This window comes from Kluyveromyces lactis (assembly GCF_000002515.2).
Source record: "Kluyveromyces lactis strain NRRL Y-1140 chromosome C complete sequence".
NCBI classification, from domain to species: Eukaryota; Fungi; Ascomycota; class Saccharomycetes; order Saccharomycetales; family Saccharomycetaceae; genus Kluyveromyces; species Kluyveromyces lactis.
Genome location: NC_006039.1, coordinates 1,524,619 through 1,546,920, shown reverse-complemented (window position 1 = coordinate 1,546,920; position 22,302 = coordinate 1,524,619). Strand labels below are relative to the sequence as shown.

General features: G+C 38.3%; 9 protein-coding genes across 9 annotated transcripts; 5 read left to right on the top strand and 4 right to left on the bottom strand.

Annotated features, from left to right (window-relative positions):
• Positions 1-693: 693 nt before the first annotated feature.
• RLI1 (Fe-S cluster-binding ribosome biosynthesis protein) lies at positions 694-2,517 on the top strand (the record flags this gene model as incomplete). The annotated part of the gene is made up of 1 exon (XM_452984.1): positions 694-2,517. One exon carries the CDS (start codon positions 694-696, stop codon positions 2,515-2,517), a length of 1,824 nt encoding a protein of 607 aa, XP_452984.1.
• A 419-nt stretch (positions 2,518-2,936) lies between these two features.
• Positions 2,937-5,954, bottom strand: GPI13 (mannose-ethanolamine phosphotransferase GPI13; the record flags this gene model as incomplete). The annotated part of the gene is made up of 1 exon (XM_452983.1): positions 2,937-5,954. The coding sequence occupies one exon, from the start codon at positions 5,952-5,954 to the stop codon at positions 2,937-2,939; it is 3,018 nt and encodes a 1,005-aa protein (XP_452983.1).
• Positions 5,955-6,535: 581 nt separating this feature from the next.
• MCM4 (MCM DNA helicase complex subunit MCM4) lies at positions 6,536-9,214 on the top strand (the record flags this gene model as incomplete). Its single annotated transcript, XM_452982.1, has 1 exon — positions 6,536-9,214. One exon carries the CDS (start codon positions 6,536-6,538, stop codon positions 9,212-9,214), a length of 2,679 nt encoding a protein of 892 aa, XP_452982.1.
• A 151-nt stretch (positions 9,215-9,365) lies between these two features.
• Positions 9,366-10,724, bottom strand: KLLA0_C17490g (S10 family peptidase; the record flags this gene model as incomplete). Its single annotated transcript, XM_452981.1, has 1 exon — positions 9,366-10,724. The coding sequence occupies one exon, from the start codon at positions 10,722-10,724 to the stop codon at positions 9,366-9,368; it is 1,359 nt and encodes a 452-aa protein (XP_452981.1).
• A 1,257-nt stretch (positions 10,725-11,981) lies between these two features.
• DUR3 (Dur3p) lies at positions 11,982-14,153 on the top strand (the record flags this gene model as incomplete). Its single annotated transcript, XM_452980.1, has 1 exon — positions 11,982-14,153. The coding sequence occupies one exon, from the start codon at positions 11,982-11,984 to the stop codon at positions 14,151-14,153; it is 2,172 nt and encodes a 723-aa protein (XP_452980.1).
• Positions 14,154-14,583: 430 nt separating this feature from the next.
• Positions 14,584-14,943, top strand: ATP20 (F1F0 ATP synthase subunit g; the record flags this gene model as incomplete). Its single annotated transcript, XM_452979.1, has 1 exon — positions 14,584-14,943. The coding sequence occupies one exon, from the start codon at positions 14,584-14,586 to the stop codon at positions 14,941-14,943; it is 360 nt and encodes a 119-aa protein (XP_452979.1).
• A 297-nt stretch (positions 14,944-15,240) lies between these two features.
• On the bottom strand, positions 15,241-16,980 carry ROK1 (RNA-dependent ATPase ROK1; the record flags this gene model as incomplete). Its single annotated transcript, XM_452978.1, has 1 exon — positions 15,241-16,980. The coding sequence occupies one exon, from the start codon at positions 16,978-16,980 to the stop codon at positions 15,241-15,243; it is 1,740 nt and encodes a 579-aa protein (XP_452978.1).
• A 645-nt stretch (positions 16,981-17,625) lies between these two features.
• Positions 17,626-18,351, top strand: MRPL15 (mitochondrial 54S ribosomal protein mL57; the record flags this gene model as incomplete). The annotated part of the gene is made up of 1 exon (XM_452977.1): positions 17,626-18,351. One exon carries the CDS (start codon positions 17,626-17,628, stop codon positions 18,349-18,351), a length of 726 nt encoding a protein of 241 aa, XP_452977.1.
• A 494-nt stretch (positions 18,352-18,845) lies between these two features.
• On the bottom strand, positions 18,846-22,205 carry KLLA0_C17380g (uncharacterized protein; the record flags this gene model as incomplete). Its single annotated transcript, XM_452976.1, has 1 exon — positions 18,846-22,205. One exon carries the CDS (start codon positions 22,203-22,205, stop codon positions 18,846-18,848), a length of 3,360 nt encoding a protein of 1,119 aa, XP_452976.1.
• Between the last annotated feature and the right edge of the window lie 97 nt (positions 22,206-22,302).

Below are 22,302 nucleotides of genomic sequence, written 5' to 3'. Positions count from 1 at the left end.
ACAAGATCTCAAGCCGGCTTTCTTTATATATTCATATCACATCACTCTAAACGATAATTAACTAATCCTTTCATCACCAAAAAAAATTTTTTTTTTTTTTTTCACTGAAAAATTTCACAAAGCTCATCTCATCGAGAAAACGAGAATGGAACAATAACAATTTCCAAGCTTTATCTGTATGAAAACAATGGTAAAGGTTTTAAAATATAAAGTTATTTCACTTGTTTTAGTTTGCTTTAATTCAGTTGTACTTATAATTTGATTACTTGTATCTCAATAAGTAATAGGTTCTGATTCTTTAGTAGTGGTATTCGTTTTTTTAAAGAGTTTTTTTTTGTTTTAGAAGCACAGACTAGAGAATACGGTTTCAAGGCTGGTGAGAAGAGTTTGATATAAGACTACTCTTAAAACTATTTATTTCGGATACAGAAGGATATTATTAATCTGATTTTAATCCATCCTAATTTATATTTTAATCTGTCCTAATCTATCCTAGGTCAATTGCAAAGCAAGGAATCAGGAAGGTTTATAAACTACAGCGTCTCCCACTAGCAAGGGCATAAACAATATACATTTACGGAATCTTTACGCTCCAACTCCCAACATTTTTATTGATAGAGAACGGATACTGGGAAGTACCTGAATTTTAATTCAATCATAGAAACACAAAACAAACTCATAGTACCAAAAAAAATGTCATCGAAAAATACTCGTATCGCTATTGTCAGCGAGGATAAGTGTAAGCCAAAGAAATGTCGTCAGGAATGTAAGAGATCTTGTCCCGTGGTTAAGACTGGTAAGTTATGTATAGAAGTGATGCCTACTTCCAAGATTGCGTTTATCTCTGAAAATTTGTGTATCGGTTGTGGTATTTGTGTTAAAAAGTGTCCATTTGATGCTATTCAAATCATCAATTTGCCAACGAATTTAGATTCTCAAGTGACACATCGTTATTCGGCAAACTCTTTCAAGTTGCATCGTTTGCCCACTCCAAGACCGGGTCAGGTTTTGGGTCTTGTCGGTACCAACGGTATTGGTAAGTCTACTGCATTGAAGATCTTGGCAGGTAAGCAAAAGCCTAACCTTGGTCGTTTCGAAGATCCTCCAGAATGGCAAGAGATCATTAAATATTTCCGTGGTTCTGAATTGCAGAACTATTTCACTAAGATGTTGGAAGATGATATCAAAGCTATCATCAAGCCACAATATGTGGATAACATTCCTCGTGCCATTAAGGGCCCCGTCCAAAAAGTTGGCGAGTTGTTGAAATTGAGATTGGAGAAATCAAAAGATGATGCTAAGAGGTATATCGATATCTTACAGTTAAAGAATGTTTTGAACAGAGAAGTCTCTGCCCTTTCAGGTGGTGAATTGCAAAGATTTGCTATCGGTATGTCTTGTGTTCAGGAAGCAGATGTTTATATGTTCGATGAACCTTCTTCTTATTTGGATGTTAAGCAACGTTTGAACGCTGCTTTAATTATCAGATCTCTATTGAATCCAACCACATACGTTATCTGTGTGGAGCACGATTTATCGGTGCTAGATTATTTGTCGGATTTTGTTTGTATTATTTATGGTGTGCCTTCTGTTTATGGTGTTGTTACTTTACCATCTTCTGTCCGTGAAGGTATTAATATATTCTTAGATGGTCACATTCCGTCTGAAAATTTGCGTTTCAGAACTGAAGCGCTACAATTCCGTATGGCTGATGCTGGTGATGAATTGGAAGCCGATGCAAGCCGTGCATTCACTTACCCAGATATGAAACGTACACAAGGTGATTTCTCTCTAACCGTTGAAGCAGGTGAATTCTCCGATTCTCAAATCTTGGTTATGATGGGTGAAAACGGTACTGGTAAGACAACATTAATTAAACTTCTTGCAGGTGCTATTCCTGCTGATGATGGTCAAGATATTCCTAAGTTGAACGTTTCAATGAAGCCCCAGAAGATTGCTCCAAAGTTCACTGGTACTGTGCGTCAATTGTTCTTTAAGAGAATTAGAGCACAATTCTTGAACCCACAGTTCCAAACTGATGTCGTTAAGCCTTTGAAAATCGATGATATCATTGATCAAGAAGTTCAGCATTTGTCTGGTGGTGAATTACAGAGAGTGGCTATTGTGCTTTCTTTGGGTATGAATGCTGACATTTACTTGATTGATGAACCATCTGCCTACTTAGATTCTGAACAACGTATCATTTGTTCTAAAGTTATCAGACGTTTCATCTTGCATAATAAGAAAACTGCATTCATCGTCGAGCACGATTTTATCATGGCTACATATTTGGCCGATAAAGTCATCGTGTTCGATGGTATCCCATCTAAGCAAGCTTTCGCTAGAGCTCCAGAAAGTTTGTTGACTGGTTGTAACAAATTCTTAAAGAACTTGAACGTTACCTTCAGAAGAGATCCAACCTCTTTCAGACCAAGAATCAATAAATTAGACTCCCAAATGGATAAAGAACAAAAGTCATCTGGTAACTATTTCTTCTTAGACCACAATGGTGTTTAATCGCCTTACTAATGGCGATCGGGTATCCATTCTAATGTGTCTTTTTTGCTTATTTTTTTGTCATTATTCATCATTCATCCTATCTAATTCTCATCATTTCTTATCTGTTGGCTGGTTTTTAAGGTTATATTACAAATCATGAATCAATTCCAATTGATTGGAACGGCATAGTCCTCGGCAATACCATTTTTGTGCATAAATGTTACTGTACAATAATTAATACATCTGTATAATATCTATAAATTATTTATTCTCCCAATTATCAACCAAAAATTTCGCGAGATATTGAATGCAAATCAAATAAAACAGGCCTCTTCAAAACGACACATACGAATCGTCCGTGTCCATCTCGCATAAATAAATAAATAAATTTATTTATACATTAAGAGAGTTCCTACTATATTGGTTTCGAGTAAGGTTTATTTTGAAAACAATTGACTTATCTGCCTGATTAGTCTAGAACTTGCAAAACCAATAGTAATAAATGTTACAACGAGTTGACTTACTATCAAACATAATGATGCAAATAGGAATCGAGGACAGAATATTTTCCACACCATTAGGTGTCTTCTGAAATGCGTCACCCAAACAAAACTGCTCAAACATAGAACACTGTTATATATCAACAAAGTACCGGAATTCGAAACAATTCTTGCAAGAATTGTTTGTGGTTGTAAGACACTTGGCGGTTGCTTCCAAAGAGTTAATAAGGCCACGGAAAGCGCTACCAATATGAATGGCCCAAAGGTATTCAATACAATCCCAAGGTGTGTCCAAGGAAAAATGATCTTTTCTGTTAAAATGAAACCCATATCCCATTGAACTGATGGAATTGTCGCTTGATGCCCAGTACTGAAAAACTGTTGATACGCTAGTAAACCAAGGGCAACGGGTCCGATTAAACTCTCTTTTACTTTGAGTAGGTCACATATTTCAATGATAGAAAGTAATTGGTTGCACATTAAGAATATTGATAGTTGACCTAATGGCTTATTGAAAAGCATGATAGCCATCAAAAAGTTTATGACCAATAGAAAGTATTGGGATCCATAGACGTTAGAGTAACCTAAGATTGTGGCCTGTTGAGATTTCAAGTCTGTATTATGGATGTTTAGTTTAACACATAGGGGCCCTTTCATCCAGCCAATATTACAGGCAATTAACGATATACCGACAATAATACGAGATATAGTATATTTCCAGATAGTTAGGTCCCATGCTAAATCTTCGAATTTATTTTCTATTGTCAGTAAAGACCAGTATGTGAAACTCGCAAACAAAGAACCCTTTAGAATCAACCCGATCCAGATCGGTGCTGCTGCTTGATAAGATGAGCATACGTTGTAATAACCCTTAATACAAGAAGGGATTGCAGGAATTAAAAATAAACACCCCAACATGGTATAGTATGAATAGTTATTGGAGATAGTAAACGTTGGCGTGCAATATGGTCCTTGTTCTTCACGGCAAATAGTAATCATGGAAGAGAGTCTTGTGCATAGAACCAACACAATAGAATGATACCCACCTAATATCCTTGCGAATCTGCCCAGCGGTAAAGAATCTGAATTAGATTCGCCCACAGATTTACCGGATAAAGTCCCTTGTTTTTCTCCGGCTCCAGATAAAATAGCAGCTGTTGAGTGTCTTTGCGGTAGGAACGCGAATTCATATAATGTTAGCATACCAAAAGTGGTTAGCAAGAAAGCGACAATCCTATCTTCCCAAATGGTAAATGAATTAGAGGTAAACAGAAGGGCGTGCAATGTGATGAATAAGGTCGCTATTCTTGACCAATAATCGGATAGTTCTTCAACCAAACGTAAACATAACCATTGGACACTATAGCGATCAAATATAGGGATGAACACTCCCAAAATAATTCCAACAGAAGTAGCAAAAGCAGAGCACCAAAGAGAATTATCCAAAAATGCTGGTTGATGTAACACTTGGTAGATACCTTGGAAGCTGACATTTGATATTGCCGAAATGACTACGACACAACCAACGAAATCACCAACCATCTGGCCAACAACTATCGAAGGTATCAACTTGATTATAATGAGTAACAATATCAAAGAAAAAGCCATGAGTGCTATTCCTACGCATATACTTGTGAAATCAAATCTTGCCCACAAATCTTTACAAATTTCAAGGAACATTTGTTGAAACTCTGGGTGGTTCTCGACGCTTATCAACGCATCACGTCTAGCAGTGGCACCGATTATGTTACTGACGCTCAAATATTTCTCTAATTGGTTCCGACATATATTGTGGTAAAGCGTTAATTCTTCAGGGTCATTTGCAATTTCATCCAACGGCCAACCCAAATTATTGAATGGAATTGGAATTCCCAATAGTAAGGAGAGGGTAGGCACCAGGTCAATCTGGTTCATTTGCTTATATGAAGTACCCAGATCTGTAGTATTATAACTGTCGTAATCCTTACTCCAGTTGGCATTCTTCGCGTATAGCCAAAGGACACTTTCCAACTCGTCTTGCGAATCACCACCGTGGTTTCCTGTGTGGTCCATACCGTGATCACCCATAACAACGTATAACGTGTTATCATCTGCAGTGCTTATAATTTTCCGCAATAGCTCATCAACTTGAAGCTGTTTTTCCTTCATGGTAAAATGATTAGGACCGTACTTATGTCCGACATGATCAACTCCTAACATATGTCCGATCAAGATATCGTATTCAGACCGTTTCTCTTCATTGAAATAATACTCCTCTAAGTAAGAAATAACCCCATTATCGACTGTGTCTAAATCCCAAACGTTCAAGGATTCATATGGTACACTTTCTGGAGCCAAATACGGATTAAATAGGGCATCCCAAGTGTCATCACCGGCAAAGAATATTTTCTTGTTATGCAGATAAAGCTGTTTTATTAAGTTATCCTCATCGATCACATCACCATTGAAATTCGATCCTGCATCTATAAATGTAGGCAAGGAACCTGTTGTCAATCCCTTTAATCTTTGTAGCGTAGTTGTGGGAGGATCAGCCAAAAACTTCAACAAGACAGAATCCGTTGAGTTATGGGCCGTCTCATAAAGAACTTTCAAATTGTTATGATAATTAGGGTTGTACTTGGCATGATTTTCATCTACTGGAATAACGAAATCAAACCTCAATGCGTCCACTATTAGTAAAACCATCTTATCGTATTTAGCTTCGAAGGGAAGCTGGGGATCAAGTTCTGCAACGTTATCCAACACCGTCCTTGTTAAAAGGAACCCTTTTGCGAAAAATGCTATGGAAATAAACTGCAATACAGCCAAAGAAGCAAGTAATAGTATGTACAGAGTGTGCGTAGACTTGAACCTTGATATCCGATAGCTCATTCGACTGGACCTCGTTTGAGGCCCCATTATGCTGAGTCTAATTCTCTCTGCCCGATCTCGTTCATCACTAACAGTGGGATTCATCACTTCTTACCAGTTTCCAAACGGGACAAAAACACAACTAAACGAAAGTACAATAAATTCACGTTGAATAATGATATTGTGCAGAAGAATTGAGTCACACTGGCGAAAGTGGTTCGCTTATCTCTCGCCTCTGACAGAGTTCTTGTTACCACTTTATTTCATTTTAAAGGTTAATTTCTTTTAAAACAGAACAATTGTACATCACGTGATCATTGTTCCCTCTTCAAATAATGCAACTCCAATTCTGATCGGCGAAGATACTGACCATTGAGCTGAGTGGATCCATGGTATTATCAACGGTGGCAAGGGCTCATTAGAACCTTGTTTATTTCAATTTGTTCTGTTTTCTTCTTTAGGAAATGTAACTATGTAACCAAAAATGTGTAAAATCTTAACGAGTTTCACTTAGTTCACTCAAAGCATCTCAAACAAGATAACATTATCAATTGAAAGGTGATATATCAGGGAACCTAGGATTATTTAGCTGCTTAGTAGGTTTGATAAAATTGCTGAATTAGCATTTGGATAATAGTGGCAGTATATATCCATAGAACACAGGAAGACAAACGGTTAACAATATTATGTCCTCACCTCCAGCTCAACAACCAAGTTCACCAAATTTGTTTTATGATCCTAGCTCTTCTCCAGCTCCTCATGGTACACAGGATTCCCAGGCATCTCAAGACCGAGGCGTAGGCTCTTCTCCGTTTCACTATCCTTCGTCTTCGTCAAATGCCACGCAAGAGACGGCTCGCGCCGCTCCTAGTAGCAGTGGTTTAAGATCTAACAATTTGAGATCTGATCTATTGAACTATTCATCCTCTCTATCCTCAAGTGCAAGAGAGGGAAGACACTCTAGATCTAGAAGAGGCGAAATTAATGCATCTGACTTATCATCTCCCAGAAGAATTGTCACTTTCAATAACCTTTCCTCATCGGATAATGGATTTTCATCATCATCGAGACCTGCATCTGAAGCTGCTGATCAACCTTTGAAGATCATCTGGGGTACCAATGTTTCGATCCAAGAGTGTGGTAACAGTTTCAGAGAATTTTTGATGTCTTTCAAGTTGAAATATAGAAAGGAGCTAGATGATCAGGAGATTTTCATCAACGAAACAACAGACCAAGAGCTGTATTATGTGAATCAATTGAATCAAATGAGACAACTCGGTACTTCAAACTTGAACCTTGATATCAGAAATTTACTGGCTTATAAACATACTGAAAAGTTGTTTCATCAGATTCTCTATTACCCTCAAGAAATTATAGCTATTATGGATCAAACTGTTAAAGATTGTATGGTATCCTTAGCACTTGATAATGGGTTAGAGAGTTACTTGAATGAAATTGAATCGAAGTTGTTCAAAGTGAGACCATATAATGTGGAAACCAAAAAGGGTATGAGAGAGCTTAATCCTAATGATATTGATAAATTGGTGAGTATCAAAGGTTTAGTTCTAAGATCCACACCTATTATCCCAGATATGAGTGTTGCATTTTTCAAATGTAACGTATGCAATCATACTGTAGAAGTTGAGATCGATCGTGGTATTATTCAAGAACCAGTGAGATGTCCCAGAGTGGTCTGTAATAGCCCAAACTCCATGGTTTTAGTTCACAATAGGTGCACTTTCCAAGACAGACAAGTGATAAAGTTACAAGAAACGCCTGATCTAGTCCCTGATGGACAAACTCCACACTCTGTTTCCCTATGTGTATATGATGAGCTGGTTGATTCGTGTCGTGCTGGTGATAGAATTGAGGTTTCAGGTATCTTTAGATCTATTCCAATCAGGTCGAATCCAAAGCAAAGAGCCCTCAAATCTCTATACAAGACATACATCGATGTGGTTCATATCCAAAAGGTGGCTAAAGATAGAGTCGGTGTGGACACTTCTACTGTTGAACAACAACTCTTGCAGAACCAGATTGATAATGTGGAAGAGATTAGAACTTTGAGTAGCGAAGACATTAGGAGGATCAAAGAAACTGCTCGCCGATCGGATGTCTATGATGTTTTGTCACGTTCCATCGCACCAAGTATTTACGAGTTAGATGACGTCAAGAAGGGAATCTTATTACAACTCTTTGGTGGTGCTAATAAAACTTTCAAGAAAGGTGGAAGATATAGAGGTGACATTAATATTCTACTATGTGGTGATCCTTCGACCTCTAAATCTCAAATTTTACAATATGTTCATAAGATTGCTCCTCGTGGTGTTTACACTTCGGGTAAGGGTTCCTCTGCTGTTGGTTTAACTGCTTATGTTACAAGAGATGTGGATACTAAGCAACTGGTGTTGGAAAGTGGTGCTTTAGTTCTCTCTGACGGTGGTGTGTGTTGTATTGATGAATTTGATAAGATGAACGATAATACTAGATCAGTATTACATGAAGTTATGGAACAACAAACAATCTCTATTGCAAAAGCAGGTATTATTACAACTTTAAATGCTAGAACTTCAATTCTGGCTAGTGCCAATCCTATCAACTCTAGGTACAATCCTAATCTTCCTGTGACTGAAAATATTGATTTGCCGCCTCCATTATTATCAAGATTTGATCTCGTTTATCTAGTGCTTGACAAGGTCAACGAAGCGTCTGATCGTGAACTCGCTAAGCATTTAACCAGTTTATACCTGGAAGACAGACCGGATTCTGTATCTCAAGGTGATATTCTACCAGTTGAATTCTTGACAGCCTACATCAACTATGCAAAACAAAACATTCACCCGGTAATAACTGAGTCAGCCAAGACTGAACTTGTGAGGGCATATGTCGGTATGAGAAAGATGGGTGATGACAGTAGATCAGATGAAAAAAGAATTACCGCAACAACAAGACAGTTAGAAAGTATGATTAGACTTTCAGAAGCTCATGCTAAGATGAGGTTAAGTGAAAGAGTTGAACTTGAAGATGTGGAAGAAGCAGTGAGACTGATAAAGTCTGCCATCAAAGATTACGCTACGGATCCTAAAACTGGTAAAATTGATATGAACCTTGTACAAACTGGTAAATCGGTTGTGCAAAGAAAATTGCTTGAAGACTTGGCGAGAGAAATTTTAAAGATATTGACAGAAAGGACAACAGACACAATAAGTTTCAACGAACTAAGCAAGCTTATAAACGAACAATCGCAAGATAAAGTGGAGAGTATCGAATTATCAAACGCTTTGACAAGATTGCAACAAGAAGACAAGGTAGTAATCTTAGGAGAAGGTCTAAGAAGATCAATTCGTTTGAATGGCCGTGTATGAATAGATATTATCAAGTCTAGTTTTTCTGAGAAAGCCTCTACATAGTTTGCAAAGGGCTAAATGAGAATAACGACCTTCCGCATGTTCTGCTTATATACATACGTTCTGTGTATATATCATCGTGAAAGTGTTTGACATTATAATAGCATATTTAGTTAGAGTAGCCTAAAGAAAGGTCCCCCGAGATCCATCTGTTGATCATTTCCATAGTAGCTAGTGGTTGATAATATGGAACCGTATGACCTGCTTCGAATACTCTGAGGAAAGTAAAGGGTCCGTGGTTTTTGACCTCACCAAACTGGACGGATCCGTTCAAACTATACCATGGGTTTAAGGGTAACGTTTCATAGCTTATATGGTCCTTCCATGTGAGAGCATCGGTCCACGCCATATTACCCAACCAATTACATATGTAGTCTGTATCGCCGGCATATATCAAGACAGGAATGTTCAAATCAAGCAGTTCGGTCACATATTGCTGGAATGGCCTGCTATTATCACCCGTCAGGAAGAAGTCGCTCCCAACTGAAGTATTACATCCGTTATACGAGCTCACTTTCGTACCTAGAGCGTCTTGCACAAATTCTTGGTTCAAGTAAGAGCGGATATATCCTAAGGTCTTCCAACAGAGCCCCGACTCTGGATCTTCACAGGGACCTCTTATATCGCATGGATTCACAGCAGAATCGAAAGCAGGTTGAATCAATGATTTCCAGCAAAATGTAGAAGCAGATACGCACGCCAGGGTTAATTTGGTTTTAGAGCAAAGACTGGTTAAACCTTTACAAGCCAAATTACTTACCGACATTGTACGGCACTTACTGGGATTTAATATAGCTGGATATCCACCTTCACCACAAGCCATCGGTTTAAAGTATTGATTCTGTACCAATGGATCTGTAAGCCCGTTACCTATCACAATTGATGAAAGATTGAACTTCGTATCATCCTTATGAACACTGACAATTTCATGGGCAATTCTAGGAATGTAATGACCAGCATATGATTCTCCAGCTATGTGGAAAGCGTTTGCGGTTAAGTTGGGAAATTTGGTAAAGAATAGATCCAAGAAGTTGTAAACGTCTCTAGCAGCGTCATTTGTAGTTTTAACTCTTTCTTCGCTGTACGAAAATCCGACGTTTACAGGCTGATCTAGGAATATAATGGAAGCGTTATTATTCCATGAATATGGGTTATGGATTGGTTTTAAATCAGGCCCAATTGAAGCAGGCCCCGTTTCGAAGAACAAATTGTCCATTGAAGAACACCCGGGCCCACCGTTCAAATATAGAATCACAGGATCATTAGCTGGATCGTTCCTAGATTCGAAGAACCAATAGAATGAGTGTTTCTTGTCCTGATAATCAAGATACCCGGACCATTGGTTTACTGTATCGATACCTAGAGATGCAGGGTCAAGTTCTTTGGCACTTAGCGAATATTCAACATTCTCTGGGTGGAAGGTAACTGTTGCTGAAACAGCAGCGATAAAGGTGTAAATCCACTTCATAGCTTCTATGGTGGATTGCGTATCGTACTTTCAGAAGACCCTAACAGTATTCTTCCTAGTGTCAATTCTTATGGCAATGACAACTACTGATAGCCGTATATATATATATATACTAGTTCATCTACTCTCTTCATATGCAAATAGGAACGGCTGACGCAGAACAATTCGCACCTAATAAGAAATACTGATGAACCCTACCAGAGATGCTCTATAAACACCCAGAAATCCACATAAAAAGTCGTATAGTCCGACGACATGCTTACCTCCGCAAGTAACGGCAGGACCCTGGAGTATTGGCTTTGCAAACGTGACATTCCATACCTTCTTGTCAAACCTCAAGAAACTAGATGGGTAGCATGAAGAACGGGTAGGTATTGAAGAGTTCTCCGTACTTACGGAGAAACTTATATATATACAAATTGCAATTTGCAATTTGCGGCTCGAAGCAGATTTATAGACATGTCTCGAGAGATTCGAATTACAGTTTCAGATTTTAAAGGTAGAATATACTACTTCTATCTGATTTAAGAACCTTATAACTCTCATACTAACGACGTCAGCCTGTAAGAATGCGGATTTTCCCTACAAGGCAAGTCTTATCGCCCCGGTCTCAATAGGACTTTCCTGAGCCTGCTGAAGCTATCTCTATTTCTTGCAAAGACGCAACAAAAAGCAACAAAAAAACACACATTTATACGGCTTTTTTTTGTAATCTTTATGTTCAAATTTGCGCAAAGATGCGATACTTATCAGTTAAAGGGAGAAATAGATTTCAGGAAGCACAGATTACGAACCAGCCTGGGGCTGATCAGGCAGATAAAGAGCTGTAATGTCAGTATCAAAGATTACCGCAACTGACGGCTAGTAAGATAGTAGGTTAGTATGGAAGGCAGTTGACTTTGGGGATATGCATATGTAAGTTTCAGTTTTTTTTTTTTTTAGTTTATTTCGGGCCCCAAGCGATGAGATAGCGCATTAATCTAAAGGTACAGAAGTCGATAAAGAGAGAATGCTCGTAGGCCGGCCTTTGATTTAATGAAGGTTCCCACATATAACCAATGAGATAGTATGCTGATATCCGGACACACTAGAGCACAAGAAACTGAATAGGTTGATAAGACATTGAGTTGAGTCGGACAATGTTATAAAAAGGTTGGACTTAACATTAGAAACAGCACTGGAATCAGAATTTGAGATGCCCTTAGTTAAGAATAGTATATACTACCAAAAATCAAGCAAAAGCATAACTCAGTAAATATGGCAGTCATGGAAGCTCCGCTGCCACAAGGCGCAGGTTATGCAGTTGTTGTAGGATTGGGTTTTGTCTTCGCTTTTGCAATGATTTTGACCACATATGTGCTAAGACGTTATCAAAAGGAAATTATCACTGCTGAAGAGTTCGCTACTGCCGGTAGATCAGTTAAGACTGGTTTAATTGCTGCCGCTGTTGTCAGTTCATGGACCTGGGCAGCCACTTTGTTGCAATCTACAACCATGGTTTATAAAGTCGGTATCTCTGGTGGCTATTTCTATGCTGCAGGCGCAGGGTACCAAGTCATCTTATTCAGTGCATTGGCAATTAAATGTAAGCAAAGGGCGCCAAATGCACACACTTATTTGGAAATTATCAAGGCCAGATACGGGACCATTGGGCATTTTTGTTACATGTTTTATGCTTTAGCGACTAACGTTTTGGTCACTGCGATGCTTTTGACCGGTGGTTCTGCAGTTGTGTCAGATTTAACGGGGATGCACACTGTCGCCGCATGTTTCTTATTGCCAGTTGGTGTCGTATTGTATACGATCTTCGGTGGTATAAAAGCTACGTTCTTGACCGATTATGTTCATACGATCGTTATCATTGTAATTATCATGATTTTCGCATTCACAGTTTACGCCACGAATAGCCAACTTGGGTCTCCGAAGGCAGTGTACGATCTAGTTAGAGAAGCAGCCAAAGCACATCCAATCGAGGGTAATGCTGGTGGTGAGTATTTGACAATGAGATCTCGTTCTGGTGGTATCTTCTTTGTTATAAACATTGTCGGTAACTTCGGTACCGTTTTCTTGGATGCTGGTTACTGGAATAAAGCTATTTCTTCATCCCCGGCAGCAGCTTTACCAGGTTACGTTCTTGGTGGGCTATCCTGGATCGCTATTCCAAATTTAATTTCCCTTGCTATGGGTTTGGCCTGTGTGGCATTGGAATCTTCTCCAAACTTCCCAACTTATCCAGAAAGGCTAACTGCAGAGCAAGTTAGTGCTGGTCTTGTGCTGCCAACTGCGGCTGTTACATTATTGGGTAAAGGTGGTGCTGTCGCTTCGTTGTTATTGGTTTTCATGGCTGTTACAAGTGCCATGTCAGCTGAATTGATTGCCGTCTCATCTATCTTCACTTACGATATTTACAGATCTTATTTGAAACCAAAGGCCACAGGTAAACAATTAATATTCTCCTCTCACATCAGTTGTATCGTATTTGGTTTAATTATGAGTGGTTTCGCTACCGGTTTGTATTACGCAGGAATCAGTATGGGTTATCTTTACGAGTTAATGGGTATCATTATTTCATCTGCAGTGATCCCTTGTGCGCTATCATTGTTTTGGGATGCCCAAAACTTAGTAGCAGTGGTAGCATCGCCAATTATCGGAACAAGTCTTGCAATTATGTCCTGGTTAGTATGCACCAAATCCTTATACGGTGAAATCACCGTCAGTACCACTTTTGAAGATGATCCAATGCTAACTGGTAACATTGTTGCTCTATTATCACCATTGATTACGATACCATTGTTGACTTACATCTTCAAACCACAAAATTTCGACTGGGAGATCCTTAAGACCATTACCAGAGCTGATGAAGAAGAAGAGTTACTTGAAGCCGAGGGAAACGAAGTCTCTGTCTCTGATTCTGACAGTGTTGGTAACAATCAAGATGCCGAGAAATTGCAAGCTGTGAAAACCGTGATAACAACTGTAGACGAAATCCCAAGAGAAACCATTGAAAGAATGGCTGAAGAAGAGAGTCAGTATCTAAGCAGAGCTAGTAAGATTGCTGGATATTTGGCCATCTTTTTCGCTATTTCATTTATGGTCCTATGGCCAATGCCAATGTATGGTACCGGATACATCTTCTCTGAAAAGTTCTTTACCGGTTGGGTCTGTGTCCTAATCATTTGGATCTTCTTCACTGCATTCTGTGTGTGCTGTTACCCACTATGGGAAGGAAGACACGGCATATATACCACGGTAAGAGGTATATACTGGGATCTATCGGGTCAAACCTACAAATTAAGGGAATGGCAAGATGCTAACCCACGGGAAATGAAAGCTGTGCAATCTCAAATCATAGCAAAGATCGAATCAATCAGATCGGAAACTAACAAAAGTAAAGTGAGGCAAAACTTGGACGATGTTATCGAACGTTGATGGAAGTCATCACCTTATAGTTTTTCTCATATAGTCATCCATAAACCATCTTAATTCTTTTAATTATGATAATAACTCTTAAAGACATCAATGGCCAGGGTAAAACGGGGTCACAGTAACCTTAACAGAAACCCATAAGGCATACAGACCAGCCATGGAGTAAACCACCGCTATTCATAAGCTTTACAAGAAGTGAAGTACTCTTCACTTACGTTTAAGTCAACGGTTCTCAAATATGATTGGCCGGATATTTCAAATGTCCGGGTAATACTGTTGATCTTTTCCCTCAAAATTTTCATTGAATTGAACCAAACATGAAGAGATATCGAACTAAAGCATCAAGTCAAGAGTCAATTGATAGAAGATTACAAGGTCTCACACTTCTAGCTTGGTTGGTTTAGTGTATTCAATAGATAAAAGTCGAGCAGCAATGATTTCCAGAGTCCAATCTTTAGTTTCTTCTTTGACACACAAGACACAATCACTGTTGACCAAGACCGTTTACTACGGTAAGGTTACTGCTGAATTATCCAAGCAGGTCTACACTAAGGAAGGTCTACAGCCACCAAACTTCTCGGACTTTGAAATGGTCTACACCAGATTGTACAGACAAGCTTTGGGTTATGCTGATAAGCCTCAACAAGTTGTTAACTTGTTGAAGAACATTGAAAAGGACCAAGCCGTTAAGATCGGTGCTTTCGGCGTGCAATTGTTAGGTTTATACTCATTGGGTGAAATTATCGGTAGAAGAAAGGTTGTTGGTTACCGTAACTACTCTACTCACCACTAAAAATGGAATTGATTGAGAGGCCGACCGTATCAATTTTAAAAGCATATTCAGTAACATACGAACGAAATTTTAACAACTACAAACAACACTATATTCATTTCCAGCCAAGAAAAAAACAACCTAAAAATAAAGCGACTTTTACTCTGGTTTCCCAGATGAAGTGTTAAAAGACTATATATATGTATCGTCTATATGTAATATACATACGGATTCTGCGACGCTTTAATTATATGTATATCATCATGACTTAATTCGAACATTTGATATTGGAAATAAGCAACAGGGGTTATCCTGAGGTTAGGTCGAATCGTTGCCAGCTTCTTCCTCGGCATCCGATACAGAGAGTTTCCGTTTCTTTGAAGCTTCGATCATTTCTCTTCTTTGTCTCTTTTTTTGTTTTACAACCTTAGGAACAGTACTGATTTGTTTCCTCTCCACATGACCCTTACCCTTTTTCAATGATTCCTTCTCTCTTTTGGACATGGAAGAAATCTTTTGCATCCACTCTGAGACTTCACATCCACTTTGCTTCATCACGTTTATTATTGGTTTAATTGCCAAAGAATCTTGTTTCGTGTAAAAAGTAATGGCTTTACCGGATCTACCACCTCTACCTGTTCTACCGATTCTATGCACATACGCCTGAGCTGATCTAGGAACATCATAATTGATGACCAGATTCACACCTTTGAAGTCGACACCACGAGCCAACACATCGGTACAGATCAAACACCAAAGGTCTCCAGACTTGAATCTTTCGATAATTTTATCTCTTTGAACTTGAGTTCTTTCGGCATGGATCACGTCCACATTCAACTTGTCATATAGCAATTCATGGAACAATGCCTTGGCTCTTGTAATAGATTCCAAAAAGATGATTACTGGAGGTTTGAATTCACCTTCAAGAACCAATTGCCTGATGGCTATAAGTTTACCTTCCTCGTTACCACAGAATACTAATTGTTGATCAATGTTGATATTTGCTGCTTCTTTGTGACCGATAATGACTCTGATAGGATCGTTCATGATGGTTTGGGCGATTTCCTCCACGTTGGATGGTATAGTGGCAGAGAACATTGTTTTACGGAGATGTGGATCAGTACATGAACTCAAGATATCATCAGTTTGTTCCACAAATGTCTTGTCGAATAATTTATCCGCTTCATCAAATATTAAATGTTTCACTTTACCCAAATTCAAGGCTTCTTCCTGAACCACAGTAATCAATCTCAAGGGAGTAGAAATGATAATATCGTACTTGTCCTCACTGATAACTTTATTCTTTAATTTTGAGCTTAATGATTTTGAAAGTAGGGCAACTTGCAGAGGTCTTTTCTTGTCCAAGTATATCTTGTTCGCTAATTTGGAACATTCGATGAAGATCTGGTTCGCAAGTTCTTTTGTTGGGGATATAATTAAACCTTTAAGACCAACTGTGGTTTTATCGTTGATTATCTGTTGCAGTAGTGGGATCAAAAATGCCAACGTTTTACCAGAACCTGTGGGAGCACAAGCGATCATGTCACGTTCATGCAACAAAATCGGTATAGATTCACTTTGAATCGGAGTTGGTTCAGTGAAGTTATTTTCTATGAGGTTGTTTAACAATCTCTTATCGAATTGGAACCTTGTGATCAAGTCTTCAAAAGAACCGATGGGCAAAGGAACACTATTCCCTGAAACATTCCCTTGATAAGATTTACGTAACTTTAACGCATCTTGTTTCGTGATAATTTTCCCGGATAACTCAGTCTCGTCATCAGCATGATCTTCGTCTTCTTCTTGATTATCTTCTTGTACTTCGTCTTCACCTTCACCTTTGGTTGACTCAGACTTTACCTTATTCATGATTTTCTTATTACGGAAAAAATCCAACTCCTTAGTCAATTGTTGTTCATCTCTAGCTGGTGTACTTGAGCTGCCAGCTGTCTTACTCTTCTTTTCATTAGCCATGCTAAAGTCTGCAGACTGTGTTCTATTAGAATCACCATTCTTCCTTATGCTAGCTCCACGAGTCAAGACTCTAAAGATATCCATGTTAATTAGCGGTGCTAGTATTGGCCTGTGAGAAGTTACTTAGTAATGAGAATAAATTCGATAGTAAACCACTGTGAGTGATATAATCAATCTCTTACTACTCTCTCATCTCATCTCATCTCATCTCATCGCCTACATCTAATTGCAGTTTTTTCAATTAAAATTGATCTTACTGAAGCGTTTCTTTTCACAAAACTTAGGGTACAATAAGTGTAAAAATCGATATAAAAGTACTTCTCAAGGCATAAAGATGCAGCAAAGCTTACTTTAAGATACAGCTGGTATTAAGCCCTCATAATACCAGCCCATAATGACCATATTCCCTTGATAACAGTACCTAATGCCTTGATATTGCATGTATTCCCATCATACAAGATAGCACTTAGACACAGCGATGACCTCGTTTGGAGTGATCTGAAAAATTTTGAAAAATTTCAAAATTTGGATCGCTGCCTCGAGTCGAAAAACTACAAAGAAACAGTTTGAATCGTAGTTAAAAGGACTAAACTGTTAGAATTAAGATTCAATAATTCTAATATTTGTGTCCTGTGTAATTACAATCTGTTGATATTCGGTCGAGGAAGATTGAATTGTGAAAATACCAGACAGAAACCATTCAGACAGTATTTTTTTACTTCTGGAATAATGTCCTTAACCAAAATTGGTCTTAACTTAAGCACAAAATTCGGCGTGCGTAATGGTTCTTATCTACACGTTGGGACTAGGGTACGTGGTTTGAAAAGAGACCCAGTTGAGTCTTTGAAGAATCCACACGGTTTGCACTATGATTCTCTTGTCAAGGATGGCCATGTATCTACTGTTAAGCAAGGTTTGAATTTGGAAAAATATGGTATTGACTTGCCAGACGACATCATTACACAATGTTTGACTCACAAGTCGTTTGCCCAAGGTATTAAACCATACAATCAGAAATTGTCTATTATCGGTGGTCATTTTGTGAAATATCAAGCTTGTCTTCATTCCTTGGGTCTACCTGTTTCTGAAAGGCAACTATCACAAAGCGTACAGTCTGAACCTGTTATTAACGGACTAAATTTCGGTATGCTTGGGAAGGGAAGTTCTAAAATGTTAATATCCAAACAGAGTACGGCTGAATTTTTGCAAAGGAGAAACCTAGATAAATTAGTGTTTTGGAACAAACGAGACACTCAAAAAAGTCACAAATATAACGGTGAGTATACCGTGCTACAAACTGTGCTAAATTCTGTGGTCGGCAGTGTCTATCTATTGCACGGTCAAGACAAGGCCACCGAATACGTGTTGCATGAACTATTCAGCGACAATAGTGATTCCCTAACGAAGATATCTGAAAGTTTGTTAGCAAACAGGGATACGACCGAGAAGTTATAATATTATGTCTAATTTTACACGACAGGAAAGAAAGAGAAATGGAATACACAATAGACTTCGACATCAATAAAAAGCACTCGAGTGAATGGTCTCCATCGGAGTTGGGAAAGAGCTTTCAAAACTTGTATATATATATTTCGAAACGGAAGTTTCAATCACAGCTCTTGGTCAATGTGGTGTTTTAATCTACTCTTTCATCCCTGCTCAATTTCAACGTTTTATTATAATGAATTTACCAAAAGCATGAAAAGCATAACCTTTTAACGACACTCCATCGTCACACTTCAATTAAAAATGAACCTCGAAAGAAACGCGCGCACTGTATATATCTCATGTATCTCTAGAAATATAGACGTACATAAATTTACAACTAAATCTATCATTAATTAAATGTTAACATACAAAATAAAAACAGATTAAGAAAAGTACATAATACAATACATGTATATAAATACATATATAACTTCATAGAAGGGATGTTTTTTGCTGGTAATTTACTTGGAAAGCTTAGCATTTAAATACTCAATGTTGGTCTTAAGACTAGCTTCTTCCACAGTCTTTACCAATTCTTTGGTACACTTTGCTACATCAAATGCAATACCAGCTAAACGTTGTTTGAAATGCTTATCTGCGAACTCTTCGTCCCCCTCGTGCGCTACTACAATACCGTCTGGTTTAAGATGACAAAGTATGGTCATTCTACGACGACAGTCATCTAAACTCTGAACAACCCATGAACCATGTTCTTTCAATTGAGAATTACGGCTTTGGTTCATGGAAACACTTGTAGCTTCCACCATTTGCCTTATTACTTGATTGATAGCATTTGATTCGGTTCTTAGTTCTCCAGCAGTGGATTTAGGTAACTTAATACTGCTCAATAACGATTGAATTGTGTTTATAACATCCATTGTCTGATATTCTAGGTATAGCAATAAGTCAGAAAGACTATTGTCAGGATTTTCAATGTCAAACGCATCAACGTCAAATTCAATGTCGTCGTCAGTTTCACCAGTTTCTGATTGTTCTGCGATTTCTTTAGTTTCTGACTCGCTTTTGTTGGCATCGACGGCCTTCTGATCGTCATTAACTTTTGAATTATCAGAAGCAGTTACTATAGGCCTTAATGGAGAAATAACCAATTCGGCAGTAGGTGATGGGGATGGCTCTTTTTGTTTCAAAGTTGGAGTAACGGCAGGGATAGGAACGAGTTTTATATTCTTTTTGTTTACAGTTATCGAAGGTACAGATTCAGATTCAGATTTAGCATTTTCTTCAGATTCAAAATTGAATGACTTCTCATTTAAGTCGACATCCTCTGTTGAAACTTCAATAGGTTGTGGATGTACCACTGGCGAAAAAATTCCTTTCAAATTTTTTTCTTCGTTGGTTCCGTTTTCTTCTTGTAGATGCTTTTGCTTCATGGTTTGTCTTAACACTTCATATGTAGAATTCCCATCGTCCTCCTCCTCTACACTTTCGCTTTCAGTTTCTTCATCATTGCTGTTGTATATGTCAGAATTAATATTTTGCAATAGCTTTCCCTTTTCTGGAGATGATAACTCAAAAGGATTTGGGTCTTTAAAGTCAGAAGGAACAACTGCTGATGATTTTTTGGCAAGTGGCGAAGTAGGTAGAAGTGAATTGCTGGCTGAAGCAGACTTAATTGCATCAATGGTCTTCAATTCTCTGCGTTCGATTATAGGAGCATTGCTTTCCGATTTGGAATTGTTATCCAGAGGTAATTCTAACTGCAATATATTCTTGGATTTCTTTGATGCGTTATCTTTCTTCATACCCCCATTAAGCATTGCTGTAAATAAGCCAGTTCCAGAGGGCTTTCTAACTGAAACAGGCCTTGATGACGCGTCGTCGGTATTTTTTTTCTGGGTAATTTTCAAAGGTTTGACCGGAGACATTTCAACGCTATCAGCCCGAGAAGGAAGAAGTGATGGTTTGTCTAAAACACTTCCCTCGTGTAAACCTTTAGCAAAGTTATTCGAGGTTTGTCTATTTTGCATGGAGAGGCCAAGTGGACTATCCAGTTGATCACCAGATTTATTTGATGTGAATATTTCATCGTTATTGGATCCGCCATTTACCGTCTTAACCAAATCATAGATTGCAAATGAGATTTCTGAAACAGAATTTTCAAGAATAACTCTTGATAATGGAGTTTTATAGCTGCTGAAGTAACGCACAGATGTGATAGCATGTGATATTGTGTTCTCTAACACTAGTCTCATGGTCTTTGTATCTGGGGAGTGAACTAAAGTTAAAATTTTTGAACAATATTCTGAAATGGAAGCAATGTTCTCGAATAAAAACAAAACTGGAGGTTCAGGTGACACAATGAGGCTTAGTATTTGTGATAACTTGGAATCCAAGTCGTCGATGAGATTTGACGGTATTATACTAGTTTCAGGGAAAAGTTGCTTGTTTGAAATGGGGGCCATAGAAGAAGAGCTTGTTCTGACAGGTTTTTCAGCAAAAGCGTCTTCATACTTTGATTTCCAATAGGCAGCATCCTTCCCTGATTTACCGTCAATCGATTTAACTGGAGACTGTATATTTTTCAATTGCAGCTGAAGTTCTAGTTTTTCTTGTTTGAGTTCTTCGTTTTCTATTGACAGTTGATTTAGTTGAGTAGTCATTTCGGACATTCCCTTTTGGAAATTACTATCTAGAGCTTTAGTAGTACTTGATTGGTCGGCATTCTGTTTCAATTGCTGAACTTCTTCTGTTAATCGTTGATTATTGGTCTTCAATTCATCTAATTGATTCAAAAGTTCTGATTTTTCTCTCTCCAAAGTTGTAATGGTACTGTCCAACTTATTCCCTTCCAGAACTAATAGCTCTATATCACGATCTTTGTTACGTTCTACCGATTGAGACAAGGATCCCATTTTATTTTTATTACTGGTGAAAGGCGACAACCCAGCACTTGCAGCCATTGCTGTAGTGGCAGCAGTTTGAGCCAATGGAGTTCTAGCCTCACTGGATTGTGATAACGGTCTCTCTGAGAACGTGAAATGGTCATCTATGGAAATCGGACTTCTATTTCCCACAGGTGAGGAAGCTGTAGGTTGAGGTGGGCTTTGTGTTTCATCTGGAATAATGACCGGGGACTGATTTAGTGAAAACGCTCTATCTATCTTAATAACGTCATTGTCTTCACTAGCTAATTCCTTCTCATCAGCTTCTGGTTTGTGATCCTCTTCATCTGAACTCCAGTCGATTGATGCTGTCTTTGGAATGACTGTAGAAGTCTGCAAAGTTGCATTAAGTGCAGAATTCTCATCTTCTGGTAATTTTTCCACCGACGTATTATTTATACTGCTAGGTACAATTGGCGATGGCTTAGAATCAAGTACGTGTAATGCAGGAGAGGAGACCTCTGCCTTGTCATTCGAATTAAAATCTTCATCAGTATCAGCATTTGGGAATTCCTGATAATCTGCTTCTTCTGGTTCAGGTAACGTGTCAAACCCACGTCTTCTGATTTCGAAAAGAATATCATCGACCAAATCATTAAATCTCGCATTGGATAAGTTCGCCAATTTTTGTCTTGCCTGGTTCCTCTTTGCATGGAAACTTTCATTAGGAACTAAATAGTCATGTTGTGGCTGTGATTCATCAATTCGTCTTTGCAATTCGTCGCTGACGTCAGTACTCAACTCGAAAAACTGTGACGAAGAAAGTTTTAACAGCTTTGAACGTGCTTTCTGAGCACGCGATGTCATTGATCTATCATGGCTACCACCGGTAACCTCAAAGAATTGTTTTAAAGCAACATAATAATTATGGATCTGCACTTTTTGTGCATATTTCAGTTCCTTAGCACCCTCTTTCATTTGGAACGGTAAAATGAAAACAAATTATCAAACAATGGTCAATTAAGAACACGTATTAATGTCAATTGCAATTGTCACTGAGGACACTCGTTTCAAG